The 17,551-nt window shown below is 43.2% G+C and overlaps 1 protein-coding gene across 4 annotated transcripts in view; it reads right to left on the minus strand.

Annotated features, from left to right (window-relative positions):
* HMGCLL1 (3-hydroxy-3-methylglutaryl-CoA lyase like 1) overlaps window positions 1–17,551 on the minus strand; it is a 158,204-nt gene that overhangs the window by 113,370 nt on the left and 27,283 nt on the right. For 3 of the 4 annotated variants that reach the window (XM_019497033.2, XM_014605349.3, XM_019497040.2), the window contains exons 2-3: window positions 8,142–8,219; window positions 7,144–7,251 (exon numbers count right to left, since the gene is read on the minus strand). In XM_019497033.2, the coding sequence (XP_019352578.1) occupies window positions 7,144–7,251; window positions 8,142–8,219 (186 nt within the window). Of the gene's footprint in view, window positions 1–7,143; window positions 7,252–8,141; window positions 8,220–17,551 lie in introns of those variants that run through there. The other variant, XM_019497054.2, reaches the window with a different exon arrangement.

Below are 17,551 nucleotides of genomic sequence, written 5' to 3' on the forward strand. Positions count from 1 at the left end.
AATACAAGCTAGCATGGTTGAAGCACAATAATCTTTGTCTGTGGCCATCATCACAATACAAAAAATGAGTTTCAAATGACCCTGTATTTGTGTACTGTCAGGTATGTAACTAAGTGTTTAGGTGTCTAAGTCCAAAATGCTTGATCCTCAAATCCCTTTTCTGCCTGAGGGGTTTGAAACCCACAGCTGCTTTGGGTGAATACTCTAAAAACAAAGGTACAGGGTATTGCAGTGTGAGTTTCTTTCAGCTTTTCAGTTTCGGACGGAATAATTATATATTCACTGGGCAACAGAAAAAAGGGTGAAATATACTTGAACCATATTAAATCTGTACAAAGTTACACCTCCATGGTGTGAACAGTTGCACACACATGAAAGGTTAATACTATTTCTTGTCTGCACAGCTCTGACTTACCACTAGAGGATTGGAGAGCAAGAGCATGGCTAGGAGCCTGGACACCTGAACTCTATCCCTGCTCTGAATGGGGCTGGCTGGGAGTGGGGTATCCTGGGATGCTGGAGGACTGCAAATTATTTGTTTTATTTCCACAGAGCAGACTGGAGTTACCCTAACATGACCCACAGTTAATCCTCATTTGCAGTGGTGTAACTTTGAGATGCTCAGAGTTAACAAGTTAGCAAGCTTTAACATGCAGACACTTGGGGCACTTTAATTAGAGTGGCTCTAAGAGCCGCTGCAATTAATGCACCCGGAACATAATGTGTATCACCATCCCTGCACTGAAAAATGGTGGTGGAGGTACTTTAACAAAAGCCCATTGAATAAGCTTTCATTAAAGCATGCCCACTGCCATTTTTCAGTACGGGGATGCTGATACATATGACAGTGGAGTCTGCTGGAACGCAATAATTACCACACTCCAGCAGACATAATTAATAGAGTTTGTTCCAACGTGCTGCAAATGTATAGGCACCTTTGCATTTTAAGTGCCCTTAGTATGGTCCAAATGTAATGTGTAACTTCATTGGAAGACAGAGAACATGTGACTCTATGGCAGGGCCGGGCAATTATTTCAGCTGGCTCTGACCACAGTGCCAGTTCCCCAGCCATCGGACCATGAGGATGCCAAGGCCTCAGTCCCTGAATTTTGCCACAAGGATATTGTAGAAGACCAAGTCAAAAGCTTTTTTAAAATCAAAATATATGAGATCAACCTCTCCCCTCCTGTCCAGGTGACACATCACCTGGTTATAGAAGGAGATGAGATTTGTCAGGCATGACCTACCCGTAATGAAGCTGTGTTGGCTGTCTCTCAGAATGGCACCTTCTGTCAGCCTGTTATTGATGGATTCTTTGATAAATTTCTCAAAGATCTTTCCAGGGATTGAGGTCAAAGTGATTGGCCTGAAGTTCCCTGGATCTTCCTTCATTTCTTGAAGATAGGCACCCCATTGGCTCTCTTCCAGTCTTCAGGAACCTCACTCGAGTGCCACAAGTTCTCAAATATCCTTCCCAATGGCCGAGCTAAGATGTCAGCCAACTCTTTTAGCACTCTTGGGTGCATTTCATCTGGGCTCACTGATTTATGAGTGTCCAGCCTCTCAAAGTGTTCCCTCACAAGGTCTTTACCAAATGTAGGTGTATGCTCACCTGTACCCTCGTAATCCTGTGCCATGTCAGGGAGGGTGGTCCCCTTGGGCTGGTGAAAAATCAACACAAAATAATCATTGAGGAGATTAGCTTTTTCCTGGGTGTCAGTTGTCAGCTGCCCCATTTGATTCAGCAGGGGTCCAATGTTGCCCTTATTTTTCTTTTGACTTTCTATGTATCTGAAAAAAGGACTTTTCACTGTCCTCGATTCCCATAACCAGCTTGAGCTCAGTTTTGGCCTTGGCTTTTCTGGTCCGTTCCCTACAGATGCGGGCCAGCAATACATAATCCTTAGAGGTATTTCCTGTCTTCCAACCCCTATAGGCTTCTCTTTTAAAATTAAGATGGTCTATGAGTTCCCAGTTTACACAGGGGGATTTCCCAGCCCTTTTACTACCTTTCCTGTGGGCTGGAATGGACTTCCCTTGAGCTTTTAGGATCGTGTCTTAGACTCATCTTGTACTCCCTTCCCTGTTGGATCATGATCTTTCAGGGCCTCACCAACAAACCTTCTGAACTTCCGGAAGTCAGCTTTCCTGAAGCTGAGGATCTTGAAGTCGAGGTCACCATCTTGGGACCAGGAGTCCTGCCCCAAACCCCTGACCTTTGCCATCAGAAGTCCCTCTCTTTACCCCAGAAGTACTCCTTTGTGGGGTGGAGGTTGCCATCTTGAAACTGGAAAAAAAACCTAATCATATACTAAAAAATCAAATGGCTACTTAAACTTATTTTAATTTTATTTAAAAAAATATTTTGTCCTGATTTGTGTGTGTTTGCATAGTGTATCTAGAAGGAATTGCATAATAGGTAAAAATATAGTCTTACTCTTGTATATTGTATGTGGTGGTAAAAGGGTGTATGTGGGGGAGATTATGGTGGGTAGGGTATGTGGGGGAATGGATGTGAAGTGGTGTGGGTGTGGGGTATGTGGTTGGAGTGGGGGTATGTGGGTTTGTGTGTGCGGATATGGTGGGGATGGAGGGCTGTGGGAGTGTGTGCCGGTGTGGGAGGGTATGCGTGTGTTTGGGGGCCGTATGTGTGGGAAGGTGTTGGTGTGTGTGTATAGGAGGAAGGGTGTCCTTGGCATCCCTGCAGTGTGCGAGTCCCTGGATCTGCATGTGGTGGCAGTGAGTGAGGCCAGCCCCGCCCAGCCCCATAGCACACAGCTCCCTGTTCTCCGACCCCAGTCCCTGGCCGCAGGTGGCGGCAGCAAGCAAAGCCAGCCTCACCCAGCCCCATAGCTGCAGCTCCTGTGCTCCCACCCCAGTTCCCAGCAACACATGGCAGCACCATGTGGGGCCAGCCCCACCTGGCCCTATAACATGCAGCTCCTGCCCAAGTCCCTGGCTGCACATGGCAGCAGCATGTGGGGCCAGCCCTACCTGGCACAATAGCACTCCCACCTGAGTCTCCTGCCACACATGGTGGCAGGTTGCAGGGCCAGCCTGGTCCCATAACAGCCCGGTCGCTACTTGGTCCTATAACATGCAGCTCTTGCACTCCCTCCCAAGTCCCCAGCTGCATATAGTGGCAGCATGCAGGGGCAGCTCCACCCAGCCCCATAGCATGCAAACCCTGCACTCTTGCAGCGTGCAGGGCCAGTCCAGCCTCACCCCACAGCATTGGGTCCCTGCACTCCCAGCCCTCTTTCCCTCAACAGGAGTCCCTGGCCCCCAGCCCAGTGGGAATTTCCTGACTTGCAAGCAGGAAGGCTGGAAACAGCCATGGGGTGGCCAGGCAAAAGCCTCTGCCATGTAGAGGCTTCTTGTCTCCAGCACTCTCTTACTTGGGCCCCGGGATGCCCAAAGGCCAGGCTGAGGTGAGGGTTGGTTGCTTAGCAACCAGGGCCGCACCTCCTGCATGGAGACTGGCTTTCATTGGGGCAGCGAGGATTAGGGTTTACAGGGGGCTTATGGTGGGTTAGATGGAATTGCCTGGCAGGCTGAATCTGTCCTGCAAGCTATATTTTGCCCACCTCTGCTCTATGACTTAGTGATTCTCTGCACTCACCTCTTGGAAATACTTAGGCCTGGAACACGTGTTCATTTCTAGGAGGTGGAAATTTCTGAAAAATGTTCACCTTTAGAAATATTTCTTGGAGAGGGAGCAGTAGAGACATTCTGTCTGCAGCTACATTTTCTCCCCTGCTCATCGCATCTTCTCCAGACCAGCGTGACACAGATCTGGGGAAGGAAGGAGTATAGCAGCTACTCTACTCCTTTCAGGCCCAGCTGGGAGTGGAATCGTGTGAAAAGACCCCCAAGCTTGGGAATGAGTGGGGAGCAACTGGATGCTGTTCCTCTGATCTGCTTGCAGTTTTATGAGTGCAGTGGACAGAGCACTAGGGTAAAGCCTCCTGCCCATTCCCCAGAACAGACTGAACCAGCAAGGGAGTGGAGCAGTGGGGCAATGTTCCCCCAGCCCATTCCCCAAATTAGGCAAGTTCTTTATCTTATGAAGCCGAGGCAGCATCGCCCTGCTGCTTGATTTCCCTCCTGGACTGGACCAGAAAAGGAGGGTACAGGTGTTCATTCCTTTGAAAGTCTTTTTGCAGGGGAGATCTTCCAGATGTAAAGATGCAGGGGAGATCATTTTTGCAGGGGAGATCTTTCCCCTAGGAGAAACTGAATCAATACTTGCATGCCCCTAGGTCCCTAGCAAACATTACAACTAAGATGCAATTAACCTGTTAATCACATCACAAATTGCATCTGCTACATAGTCAAGGAATTAAAGGTGTGACAAAACAGGATACTAAATACAACACCATTCCACAAAGGATCTGTAACATTTTTGTGACTGGTTTCCAACACACCTTCAATTGAACGTATGATAGTATAACCAAAGCTCCTCAAGACTCCCAGTTCTAGGGCTGGGATCAACTGATTGCTAGTCTCAGCCCTGGGACTACATCTGAGTTTTGAACCACCTCTGGTGCAATCTTGTAGTTGAGACTCACAATCAGCTGATTATCCCAGCCCAAAGACTGCACTGGAGTCTTGAACTGGCTGCATTGTGGTCCCAGGCCTGGGACCTAAAATTGTTCAGTCATATTACAGCCACCTAGTTTTCAACTTGGTAGTTCAGTAGGAGCCTGGGACCCTGGGCTCCCCTTGTACTGGCAAGCACAATTGGGATCTGATACCTTATCCTAAAATCACATATACTGCCATGCATTTTTGTTGGGATATGGAATCAGATATCATCAGGCCATAAAATGAACATATGCCAGGGGCCCTAGTTTCACTAGGAGAGTGGCAGTTCTCCCAGTAGAAATGTATTGCCTGTACATAGCCTGAAATTTCAGTCCCTGCTCCAATGACAACTTAATTAAAAATATCTAAATATTCATTATAGCAATGACTGGAACCTAAGTCTGCCCCTTTGCAGGCAAGTTCCCTATCCATTATCACATCTCTCCAGCCCAGGGACTAATTATTCCAGGCTAAATGGAAAAGCTTTGATAGAGCTTCACACTAGAATATCATTTTGGAGCATTCATGTTCCAGATACAGGCTCAAATCCTCTCAGACAAACAAATAAATTTAACCCACACCTCCCATATCCTAGGTAAATGCTCAACTACTGGACCTAGGCAGATGGTTCTTTGGGTATATGTGATATATTTTATTAGACCAACTAAATAGTTGGAAAAATTGTTCTTTGCAAGCTTTCAGACACAAACAACCTTATTCAGGCAGTAGGAAGAGTCTGTTGGTGTTTGTTTTGCACCATTTGTTAAAGGGTGTTCCTACCCATATTTTTTTTAAAAGAGCTGGATTAGGCATTTAACTCCAGAAAAGAGTTTAGGATTGTGAATCCTGAGAGTAGGAAAGTTTCTTTCTGCAGGCTAGAATTAACACTCAGTTCCTTTTCAGCATGTCCTACAAATTAGCTTAGGCAGCTCCACATTCACTGCGAGTGAAACAATTAACTTCAGGCATTTTATAAGAAGGCTGGATACCTAACTCAGGGCTGTAGATTCCATTATGCCTCCTGGCAGTTAAAAAATAGGTGATACAAGACTCAGCATTGAAACACCTTCATTCTTTGTTGGATCATCCAAGACGCCAAAAATCCATATAGACACCAACAGTTTTTTTCAGTTTTAAAACCCAGTTCCAAATGCCCAAGAGAAATAAAGCGTCCATGTTACAAGACCTCAGTATTAGTCACTGGAATTCACCCTAAAAAGCAGACTGGAAGATCCAAATATTTAAAGGTACTTCAATGTTTGGCTACCTTAGTACCTAGTCTTCTATGGAGTAGGTGGAAATCTAAGGCTTTTGAACTGTGAGTGGTATGTGACAGCCAGAACCAGAGGGATTAATAAGCAATAATATGTGCTTCTTGGAGGCATTTGGTATTTTGCCTAAACAGGTAATATTAGTTAATATTAGCTTATAAGTTTCTAAACTGAAAATGTAACTTGTCTGTCACAAGTTTAACCAAAATGAAAACCAAAATGGAACTGACTGGGCCCCACAGGCAAAACTGTAGCTATGAGATTAGCTGGCCTAACGGTTTTTTGCTCAGGGTTCAGCCTTAATGATAAAAACTGGATCCAACTGCTTGGCACACCCAACACATTCCAGGAAAGCATATCCCAAGAAAGCATATTCAAATGAAGCCTAAAAAGGGTTGGGATTTAGGCGGAGCGATGTCAATTTAAAACCTAAAGGTGCTGCATCATAATTTGCTTATTGGATAAACCTGAGTCTGAGTAGTAACCTTTTATGATAATTTTAACACCTTTCAGTCCCACAGGGTAACAGCTATAGGGCAACATTGTGAGTGACCCTGAGGCCAACAGATTAACATAAGACTAGGTATAAAAAACACATGCATCAGGTAACCAGCAGGAAGGAGAGAACAGAACGGTCATTTCTGTCCCATGCCCGGACCCCAGACTCCCCGTGTGAGTGAGGGTTGGATCCTGAGCAAGGGACCTTCCCCGGTAATCCCTCTGACAGCATCAATCATCATGGACACCTGACTTCGCTGGAATCACTTGGCGCACACCTGGCATTGAGGGACTATCAATAAGTTGCCAACCCATGTCTGTCTATTTGTTGTTTTGAACAGCCCAGTGTGGCTAATACCCTCGCAGTGCCCAGTTGGCCTGTGACAGATTGATCTATCTATCTATCTGTTATTATAATCTGTTGTTATTATTTACTATCAGCTCTTTTATACTGCCTTATCTGCTTATCGCATTTATCTTTCTGTTAACTGTTGTGTGTGTGTAAGCTATAATAAATTTGCCTTTATTCCACTCCCAATTTTGCCTCCTCGATCCAAAACTGAATCAAACAGCCCAGTTGGCCTGTGATAAAATTGATACGCTCACAGTGCCCAGCCGGCCTGTGACAGTAGTATTGCAGCAGATTATTTTACAAAACAGATTAGCTCAATTCCACCTTCTTTTTCACATATAATGTAAGTTAGGATGTGAAAAAATTCAACAATGTTGAGTTTTTATGACTACTCGTTTGATTTCAGAATTCCACTTAAACATGCAGTTTACCTACCTGAGGTACCCATTTTGAGGAAACAAAACTGGTCACTTCTATGACAGGCAATCCTGCTTTGGCAAGCTGGTTGATTAACTCAATTTTTATATCAGTTGGTACTATGACCTATGAACATAAAGCATGCAAAATATGTTATGCAATAAATATCTTTTACAAATAAAAAGTCCGTAATACAAAACAAGGAACACTACTTTAAACCATGACCAGATACTCTTTGTAAGCAATGACATCTAAAGACACCATTCCATATTGCTCACAAATGGGTTTATGAGTAACAGCAGGGATAGTAATGAAGTGTCTCCCAAATAGGGAGGGACCTAGGAATCAGTTACTGTACTTAATATTTGTTATTAATTTTGATTTTATTTTTAGGTTTATATCCCACCGTATCCAACAAAACTCTGAGTCGCTATTTGTATGCCCTAATATGGCATACTAGTTACAAGTAAGCCAAAAAGCTGAAGTAATTAATTTGTTCATTATCATAATATTCCAATCATAGCAAGGGAACAAGTAAAAATAATGCACAAGTCTGCTATACTGTTGGTGGAAACAATAGCCAATTCTGGGGTATTGTGAAGAATCAGGGGAATTGTATAAAGCTCACTTTTCTTCCCCTTATATAAAGACACTATCCAGTTCCCATCCCACAACTTTAGGTGGATTATATCTGAAACCAGAAACGTTGCACAGAAACTTTAGTATTACAGTCACACTGAAGGGCCCAATGAGGGTCGGTTGGTGCCTGTTTGTGTGAGGCATGGCATGAACACTTACTAGCTTGTGTCCACAACACAGCAACTGAACTCAACTAGCAATAGAAATATAGATGGTGAGCAATATAATAGCAAAGCAAAGCAAACTTTTAACACAACAAGCAGAAGCTGTGGTTTGTCATTGCATTTAAATATCCATGTATAATAGCCAACCAGATACATTAGAATAAAAACATTGTGCAAATTATAACAATGCTGCTTTATCTGTATAAAAATCACCTTTTCATTTTGCAATCCATCTCTGGGCCCAACTTCTATTATCTTTACGTACTCAGGAAGTTCAGACTTCTGGTATTCCTAGAACAGAAAATTTTATATGCTAAAAGATAAAAGACAGAATTTTTACATGTAGTGGGTATTATATTTGCTTTTATTAAATCATTGATAGTAAAAACACCCACATGGGTAGGCACCATTACAAAAAAATCTGTGGGACCATGGTATACACACCTTAGGCTCAAGAAAAGACAGTAAAATGCTTTCTTATTTTTATGTCTTTACCATCGTTTTATAAATTCACAAATTATCATTATAGAAAAGTTATGGGTTCATGGGTGATAGCACCATATATGAACATTGTACTTAATAGAATAAAAGTGTTCTGTCATAAAAAGTTTTCAAAACAAAGACCCCATTTTTTCAGCTAAAGGGTGAGTAGCTCATTGCATAAATTTACCCTCCTTGTAAATGTCTGCAAGACTGGACCATAAATCAGACAAAAATAAGGCACAGAAGTCAAGAGAGGTGAAAGGAAGACCTCTGCTTTAGTGAGGGGTATTAAGCAGGGATGGAACGAAAAACACATAAGATATTTGGCAGACAACACAGGAAGAATTTCCCAGGTGTAAGAACAGATTAAAAAGATATGAAGTTGAAATTGTGAAGAACTAAGGAAGAAGGGAGGGAATAAGGAAAAATGTGAGCCGAAAGGCAGGCAGAGGAAAATTAAACTTTCCCTTTTTGTTATTTGGCTGAACTCTGAATCTGTCTAACAAGATTTAATGATATTAAATGTTCACAGAATGTCTTGAAAGAGTTTAACAATTGCTAATGTTTATAAAGAAAAGCATTCTGTCTTTAAACACTGGCAAAAGTTGAGTATACTGCCACAGCCCTAAATGGGCAGAAGGGAATGGAAGGACAATGAATTATCAGAAGCTGCGGGATGCACTCTCCTCTGCAGTGTGCTAAAAGTAGAGCCCAGTCCCATACCTTCATTTCAATATTTAATGACCTTGATGGGACTAGTTTGAGCTGCTTGAGAGGCTGCCAGTTCCTCCATGACTATGACCTCCCATGCAGCTGCATTCCACTGGAACAATTGAACTGTCAACTAGGAGATGAAGGCTCCTGAATGCAGGAGGCAAAGCTTTCACTGAAATCAGAACAAGACTCAAGAGGTCACTCCTGCAACAACAAAAAAATGACCACGACTCTAATAGGATTCACTACATAGAATACTTATCTTTCAAACCACTCTTACTAGTAATGTCACTGTAGTTGCAAGTAGATTCCTGTTTTTCTCTGCAGTAAGACTGGAAAGACTCCCAGGAACATTTTGATTTCAGTGGGCATTGTCTACAATATGTAACCCATGGATTAAATTCATTGCAGTAATATCCACAATACTAGCTGAAATATAACAAAATTTTTCAATATATTGACTGTACATTTATGTAAACCCAGTAAAAATAAATCAATCAAAAACTGCTGTATGTGGTCATGAACAACCTCCAATAAGCTAAAAAATTGTCAGTCTGCACTGAGCCCACACTCACTGAGAAAATAAACCTATTGAAAAGTAAAGGTAAAACTTTCATTTGCTGCATACTATTGTTCTTTAAGAGTTCTTTTCAAAAATATGGGTAGACTTCAGCATTAAGGACACAAATCTGGATTTTGTCATGATTATCAAATAGTTGTCATTACAAGATAAATGCCACAGCTGTTCTGTGAGTAAAGCTGTAACTGCAAATAAGGAGAACTAAAAGAGATTGAATGAACCAAGCCTTAAACTAGTATATGAAAATATGTACATAGCACATTAGTGATTTCAATCTGTGGATACAATTCTGTACATGTTTGTTCAGTTCTTACTGCGGTAAAACTTTTATTGAAATCAAACAGTCAAATCCTCAGCAGTGTTTATACAATACAATGCTACTGTGTAGCGGTCATTAGGTCTGCTATGAGGGCAGAACATAGAGAGTGACAATTGTGGCCATTTTAGAGAGACAATCAAGCAATGAGATGTGACAATGTAAAAATATAAGATAATGCAGACAAATTGGCTCCCTGGTTAACATCTATTTAACAATTGTGAAAAGAATGAATCACTTTACATATGAAGACGTAGCTTTTCAAATGAGTGGTATGGAAGAATTATTCTGGATATAATGAAGATATAGAAAACCTTATTACATACGAGTACTAAACTAGGAAACCTGGCCCAGGCCCTGGCCCATTGAACATAGTACGGAAAAAATATAATCTGCTACTGTCTGGTGTCATAACCCAAGGGTATGATTTTGTGTGTGCTTCAGCACTGCAGAATTATTTCCCGCCACGAGGAGCTTTCTTTGCACGGTGCAATTCTCAGTTGCAAAGAGAAAACCCCGGTGCAAAGGAGTTCCCGCCACCCACATGCAAATTTGTTCCCCACTATTGGCTGTTTCTAAATTATTCCCATGTGGCGGCTAGCGATTGGCTTGCTAGCCATATAAGAGGCTTGAGCGGTTTCCGCCCAAGTTGGAGGACTCCACAACCATCTGGAGGAGGAGAAGGAGGACTTCACATCTTGTGAAGAACTCTGAGCGCTGCAGAGCCTAACAAACCCAGCGTGTGCCTTAAGAAGGATATAGGGGCCTGATCAACCTCTAGCCTCTCCCCGTCGCCGCCTAATCCCTCGACGTATCCTTCCCTGCGCGCTTTCGTTCCATGGAGCCTAGCAAACTCCGTGTGTGTGTATCCAGAGCTCTTTCCGAGTTATTTCAAGAGGCTCGAGTTTTTCTACGGGTCTTGTTTGTACGAGTTTTGTAACTGCAACTTAAGCGAAGTTTTCTCCTGTCTGCACCGCGACCATCTATGGTGTAAGTAAAATAATCTTTAATCAACCGCTACGCGTCCATGCCTAATTCTAGTCCGCCGCCCTGCATTCCCCGACCCACGTGCCAGGGCTGCTGGCCACAGCCCGCCGCGCGCCCCCGAAAGCCTCGGACTGCTCCCGGCCCGCACATCTGGGAGAAGAGAAAAGCATAACTAAGCATAACATAAATACCAGCCTATCTCGCTCTTTCTTTCTCTTTATCCCTGTGGTCCACATGAATCATAAGAGGTTTCTGATGCCATCCATTTCTTTCCATAGGAATTCATGGCTTGTTTGTCTCTTTGTTTGTTGTTATATTATTATTAGATATAATTTGACATCATAGAAGTTTTATAGTAATTTGGAGGAAGACAAATAGCTTATAGTGGCAGCTATGTGAATAATGGATTTATGGGAAAGGATAAAACTTGCCCATTCAATAGATGCTTCCCCAGACTAAAGGAATCATTTGAAGTAGAAGACTTCCAAAGGGTCTCTAACATTGAACATCAAAAAAGTAGCATTCCAGCAAAATACTTGAAACCCCACTGCATCTGGTCTAAACGACATTAATAAGCAAACTAAATCAAAAAGAAAAATGATAATACTCTGTATTTTTTGACAGAATGACAAGCAAAATCTTACCAAAATGTACAAGCATTCATATTGACTGTTTAATTATCATGTAAATTACTTTGTTTCAAGAGAAATATCAACTAAATCATTTTGTATGTTTTTTTTTTAATCTGTAACCAAATATAAAATGTAGCTCTTACAGCTATTGAGTCATTGCTGTTTATTGAATTATATTTTGGCTGTATTAAAAAGTAACAACTACTAAAAGTTCAATGTTTTGAATATTAAAAAAAGGAAATAGTTGACATAAAAGAATAAGGGCCTGGAAAAAATGCTTTTCCCATGTATTAGGCTTTGCCAAGGGAGAACAAAAAGCCTATAAAACCACTAAGTATTTGCCTCCCTCAAACACAGAAGCAGCCAAAAAGTTTTTCCCCAAATTTTAGAAAAAAGTACTATTCATCCTGAGCCACTGTATGCCAATTTTCACATGGAAACATTTTTTTTCAAGTTATAGGAGAAACCTCTGACAATAGAGGTTTATAACAGCAAATACAAGTAACCCTTAATCAGAGCATTATAATCTTCTTAAAATAACCATAGCTATAAACAAATCTAATAAAAAGACCTTCCAGAGCCCCATAGCTACTTCAGAATTTCCTTACATGTTGGTTCTTATTTGGAATTTGATTTCTATGGATTTCAACAGCCAGCTTATTTTTCTGCTAATTATCTGAATGTCACCCTGCTGCTCAGCCAGTATTTCTTTTGCTACTACTATACCTTTATGCTTTCTGTGTGGAACAGAAAATCAAAGAAACCTGTTTCTGAATAAAAATTTTTGACAGAATGAAAGAGTAGAAATCTTACCAAAGTGCACAAGCATTTATATTAATCATTAAAATAACATGTAAATTAATTTTGTTTCAGAAGAAATATTGACTAAATCACTTTGCATTATTTTTTTTCCAAATTTCATGTAACAAAGTAGTTTTCATAGAACTAGATTTAGGCAATTAAAAAGGGAATACATTCCAATTATACATAATCAATACACTCCAGTTTCATATCTTTCCTATACATCCAAGCAATTATCTATGAACATCAACTGTGCCATTTAGGTACAATTCAGCACTAGAAGTGATATAACCATCAGTTTAGAGACAGCACCAAGACACATTTTACTGTGCACCACCGCAATTTTTTCCTGGCCCTTAAACTGGCAGGCTAAGATGGAAAGACATCCTTTTTACCCGTACTTCACCAGTACAGCTACAACAGAGCCAGGCAAAATCTGGTTCTCAGTGATTTAGTTCAAGCAAGATATAAAATCATGAAGCCCATCAAAAGCACTCAAGTTCTGTGTCCTTAGAGTGGCTGTTACTCATCTCTCACCTTTCTGTAATATTTCAAAGCAGCTCAATTAAAGTGATATTTAATATTGTCAATTTAAATATTCATCCTTTAAAAGGTTTGTGATAGAAATTTCCAATCGATTTGTATAAAACATTGGGTAATCCCTTCACCTTTATGCAAAGGATTGCCCAATAACATTGTAGGCATTCACAACCAGATGGATCAATTTGCTATTGGGGATTACACATTTAAAAATTTAAGTTTCCTGTATCTATTTAAATGATCATTCTATATCAATTCATATCCATCTATATGCTAAACTACTTATATGTTGCCACTAAATAATTATATATTGTAAAGGCAGAGGCGAAAGAAGAGTTATATAGTTTCACCATATGTTTTTTAATTACCTTCTCCAAATGCTATAAAATGTGACTCCACCACAGACTATAATGAGGCCAGAAAACAAATGTTGCTGAAGATGTTGCAGTCTCAAGCAACACGGAAAAATTGTAAACAGATTATTATGGAAAGAAATTCTTAGAATACAGACAAATACGCCCATATTTATTACTTTTGCAAAGCTTTTTGAACTACATATTGAAATTAGCTAGCCACTTACCATTAATTGTTATTTATTAAGTGCATTTATTTATTAAGATTCATTTATTTATTAAATTAATTTGTGTGAGCTCAAGAAACGATACTAAATTAGCTATTTTGAAACATTACCTTAGGAACATCTTAATAAGACAGATATGATGGATGAATTATTTTAGCCCTTCATGCTTCATTCTCTGGACTATCTCCTGCCTTGTTCAAGATTTTGTCTACACTAAAGATTGAACTCCATATTAATTCATTGCTTATTAGATAGCATGTGATAACTAGACACTCCACAAACATCTGTCCCAAAATACAAATCTCTGTCATTTACACTAGGCTCAGACTAAGGTAACCGTCCATATCTGTGGAGCATCTGGACTAGTACATGCAAATATGTTAGCTAAGTGGCAATCAGATAATTCCAGTTTAGACATGTTCTACTATGTGAAGCAGAAGCACAAAGTATACGCTTCTTATCTAAAAAACATTGCTGCTTTTCTTCTCATAACCCTCATTCCTGGATCGGTTTCGCTGTTTTCATCAAACAGACAAGAAATACATGGCTGTGCAAATTATAGCGGTAGCCCTATGGGGAACTTGAGAACTTTAGCTTGGAAACATGCCTCCCTGAGTATTTCTTAATCACAACTAATTTTAAAAAGAACATTATAGGCATAGCTTTAAACAGCCCTACCTTAATCTAGCTATGACCATTTGATGCTTTGCTGTTCTTTTGTGCATTCAGCCCTTTTGCTGTTGCTGCTCCAACACCTCCTGAATACAACCATCCTCATGATTTCCCTACTGCTTATACAATCCATCCTCACTCTGATGTACAGTCAGGGCATATGTTCTGCCCTTTGGCCATGTGATACATCTTCATTGTGTGGGGGTCATGATGGGTGGATTTACTGTCTCTTCCCTGCATTGGAAGTGAGAAGAGGATAGGAAGTGTAGCAAGAGATATGATTAGCTAAAATACTCTCCAACTCTCTTTGAAGTCAAGGACAATAAGAAGTTCTTGTTTAGGTATGTAGGCAGTAAAAGGAAAACAAATGGAAGTGTGGGACCCCGGTTTAACACCTTGGGACAGCTGGTAACCGACATTCAGGGAGAAAACTAAACTTCTGAATGCCCACTTTGCTTTGGTATTTCACCAGACCACGTGGAAAGTCAAGCAAGATAAGGCTCATAGGGGACATGCTGGGACTGACAGCCTCCCCACTGTGGATGGTGAGTGGGTACAATACCAACTAGAAAAGCTAGACATTGACAAGTCAGTGGGACCAGATGGATTCCATCTGAGAGTGCTGAAGGAGCTGGCCGAGGTCATCATGGAACCCCTGGCAAAGCTCTTTCAGCATTCGTGGTGCACAGGAGAAATCCCTGAGGATTGGAAGAAGGCCAACATTGTGCCCATCTTCAAGAAGGGGAAGAGGGAGGACCCAGGCAACTATAAGCCAATCAGCCTAACCTCCAACCCCAGGAAAATCCTGGAAAAGTTCATTAAAGAATCTATGTGCAATATGCTCATAGAAGGTAAGATTCTGAACGACAGCCAGCATGGCTTTATTGCGAGTAGGTCTTGTCTTAACAATCTCATCTCTTTCTATGACCAGATCTCTCGCCACCTGAACATGGGAGACAAGGTAGACATTATATACCTAGACTTCCAAAGGCTTTTGATCTAGCATCCCACAATATCCTTGTGGGAAAAATGGAAGATTGTGGGCTCAGCTGCTCGACAGTTCAGCAGGTGGGAAACTGGCTAAAGCCTTCCACACCCAGTGCCCTGCCCCCCACTGGTAGGGGCATGGCTTTCCTGGAGCCTCAGTGGGAGGCGGACCCACTACTGCCCCTGCCACTGTAGGTGGTGGTCCTGCTGCCAGATGTCCTTCACCTGCCATGCCTCCTCCACCCAGGCTTCATGGAAGACCTCCCTCTGAGCTTTGCAGATGTTATGCAGTGTACATGCTGCGATCATGATCTGGGGGAGGTTCTCCTTGGTAAACTCGAGGCAGGTGGTGGGGGGGCACCAGCAGCTCTTGAGGCAGGTAAAGACACACTTTATCAGGATGTGGGTCCGGCCCAGGTAGTGGTTAAAGTGGGTCTGGCAGGGGTCCAGGAGGCCAGCACAGGGCTACATCAGCCAAGGCTGGAGCAGGAAGGCAGGGTTCCCAATGAGCAGAGGAGGGATGACGGCACCCAGATGCAGATCTGGCATCTCCGGCACCATGAGTGGTGCATGCCCCCGACAGCTGGGGGTGCACAGCTGTGCTGGCGGCGGCAGGAGTGCAGCGGCAGTGGTGGGAGCCCAGTGGCAGTAAGTGTGGAGCTCCTGCAGACTGGCAGTGGCAGCCAGGGGCGATCATGGACCGCCTGCAGATGGTGACAGTGATGTCAGCAGCGGGGTGGCAAGCAGCAACCATCCACAAGGGCGACTACCCTTTTTTGCAAGGGGTGAACCTCCACACTCAGGGGTGCATGTGCACCCCTTATGCATCACCCCTGCCCGGCATAAAGCACACACTCTCCAGGCCCATCAGGCTGGAGTTCCAAAACATGTAGGCATCAATGGGTGCTGCCCACTCAGCCAGTGCTCACATGCATAAATGGGCCATGGTAGTCCATGGAGGCTTGGAGCACCATGGAGTAAAATCCCCTGCAGCTGTAGTAGGGCCAGTCTCCATGGGGCAGGCAGGTGACAGGGTCCTGTCCAGGGCTCCAATGCACTGGGGAAATCCCAGAGCACAGAATGCCATGACCACCCCCTCAGGGCCATTGATGTGGAGTACCGTGTTACCCAGCACATCTTGGAGAGCACTGCATAATTCCAGGATGGCCTCCCCAGCAGTGGGAGCCTCGCCCATGGTGGCCTCACCCATGCCAAACAGGTGACTGATGTATCAGAAGCTGGCAGGCATGGCCAGCTTCACCAGGGCAAGGGCCAGCTGGGTGTCCATGGGGAGGGCCGGGCACAAGCCGTTGTCCTGCTGCTCTAGGTGGGCCCGGAATTGCTGAACATGATCCCAGAAGATGGCCCAAGTGAGCCAGAATGTATCTAGCTACTGCTCATCATCCCAGGTGTGCTGGACATCATGCCACCACCAGTCCTGGCTGGCGCTGCGGGCCCAGAGCTGGTGGGGCTAGAGGCCCAGGGAGGTGATGGCAGCCCCATCAGTGGCATCCTGGAGCCCCTCATCAGTGTCCCTGCTGGCAGCAGCTGCGCAGTGGTGGTGGAGGCCCTGGGACAGCACACTGCAGCCAGACTGGTGGTTGTTGTGTGTGGGGGAGCCAGGTGGGGTGAGACAGCCATGGCCCAGGTGACAGACAGTATGGCAAGTGCAGCAGCCAGTGCGGCAGCCAACAGGAGCATGGGGCACTGGTCGTTGCTGCCAGGGGCAGGGGCTAGAGCAGGCATAGCACAGGAGGCAGAGTAGCCAAGGAGAGAGCTGCCGTGTGCTGCCCTTGTGCTTGGCATGCTGCTCCTGGACAAGGGGCTGGTCAAAGAGCAGAGAGTGGGGCTGGCTTTTAAAGATGCCTTCCAGGTGCTGGCAGCTGCAGCCAGGGCCTCGAGCTCCCCACTGTGGCAGCAGAGGCCCACTGCAGGACTGCAGGAAATTTAGTGCAAAGAGCAGCAAATCTGCTTCCTAATCCCCACATGTGTAGACACCTGTCTGAAAGGGTTTACACCAGAGTAATTTACACCAGAGTAAATTTAAACCAAATCCTTGTGTAGACATGCCCTATAATGTTTTACCTTATCTTTATAAAAAGTCAAAGAGCAGATGACTAACACAATTATCATCAAGGACAAGTCAGTATACAACCACATGTAGGGAAGAAACAAATTAGAGATTACTGAAATAAAATGGATATTTTCATATCAGAAAGGCCTGATGACTGTTTAAGGCACTGACTGATTCTATAGAGATAAAGTGAAATCCCAGAGAAGTGGAAGGGGGTAAATACAGTGGTCATCTTTAAAATGGAAAGAAAGAGGATG

The sequence above is a fragment of the Alligator mississippiensis genome, chromosome 1, assembly GCF_030867095.1.
Source record: "Alligator mississippiensis isolate rAllMis1 chromosome 1, rAllMis1, whole genome shotgun sequence".
NCBI lineage: Eukaryota > Metazoa > Chordata > Crocodylia > Alligatoridae > Alligator > Alligator mississippiensis.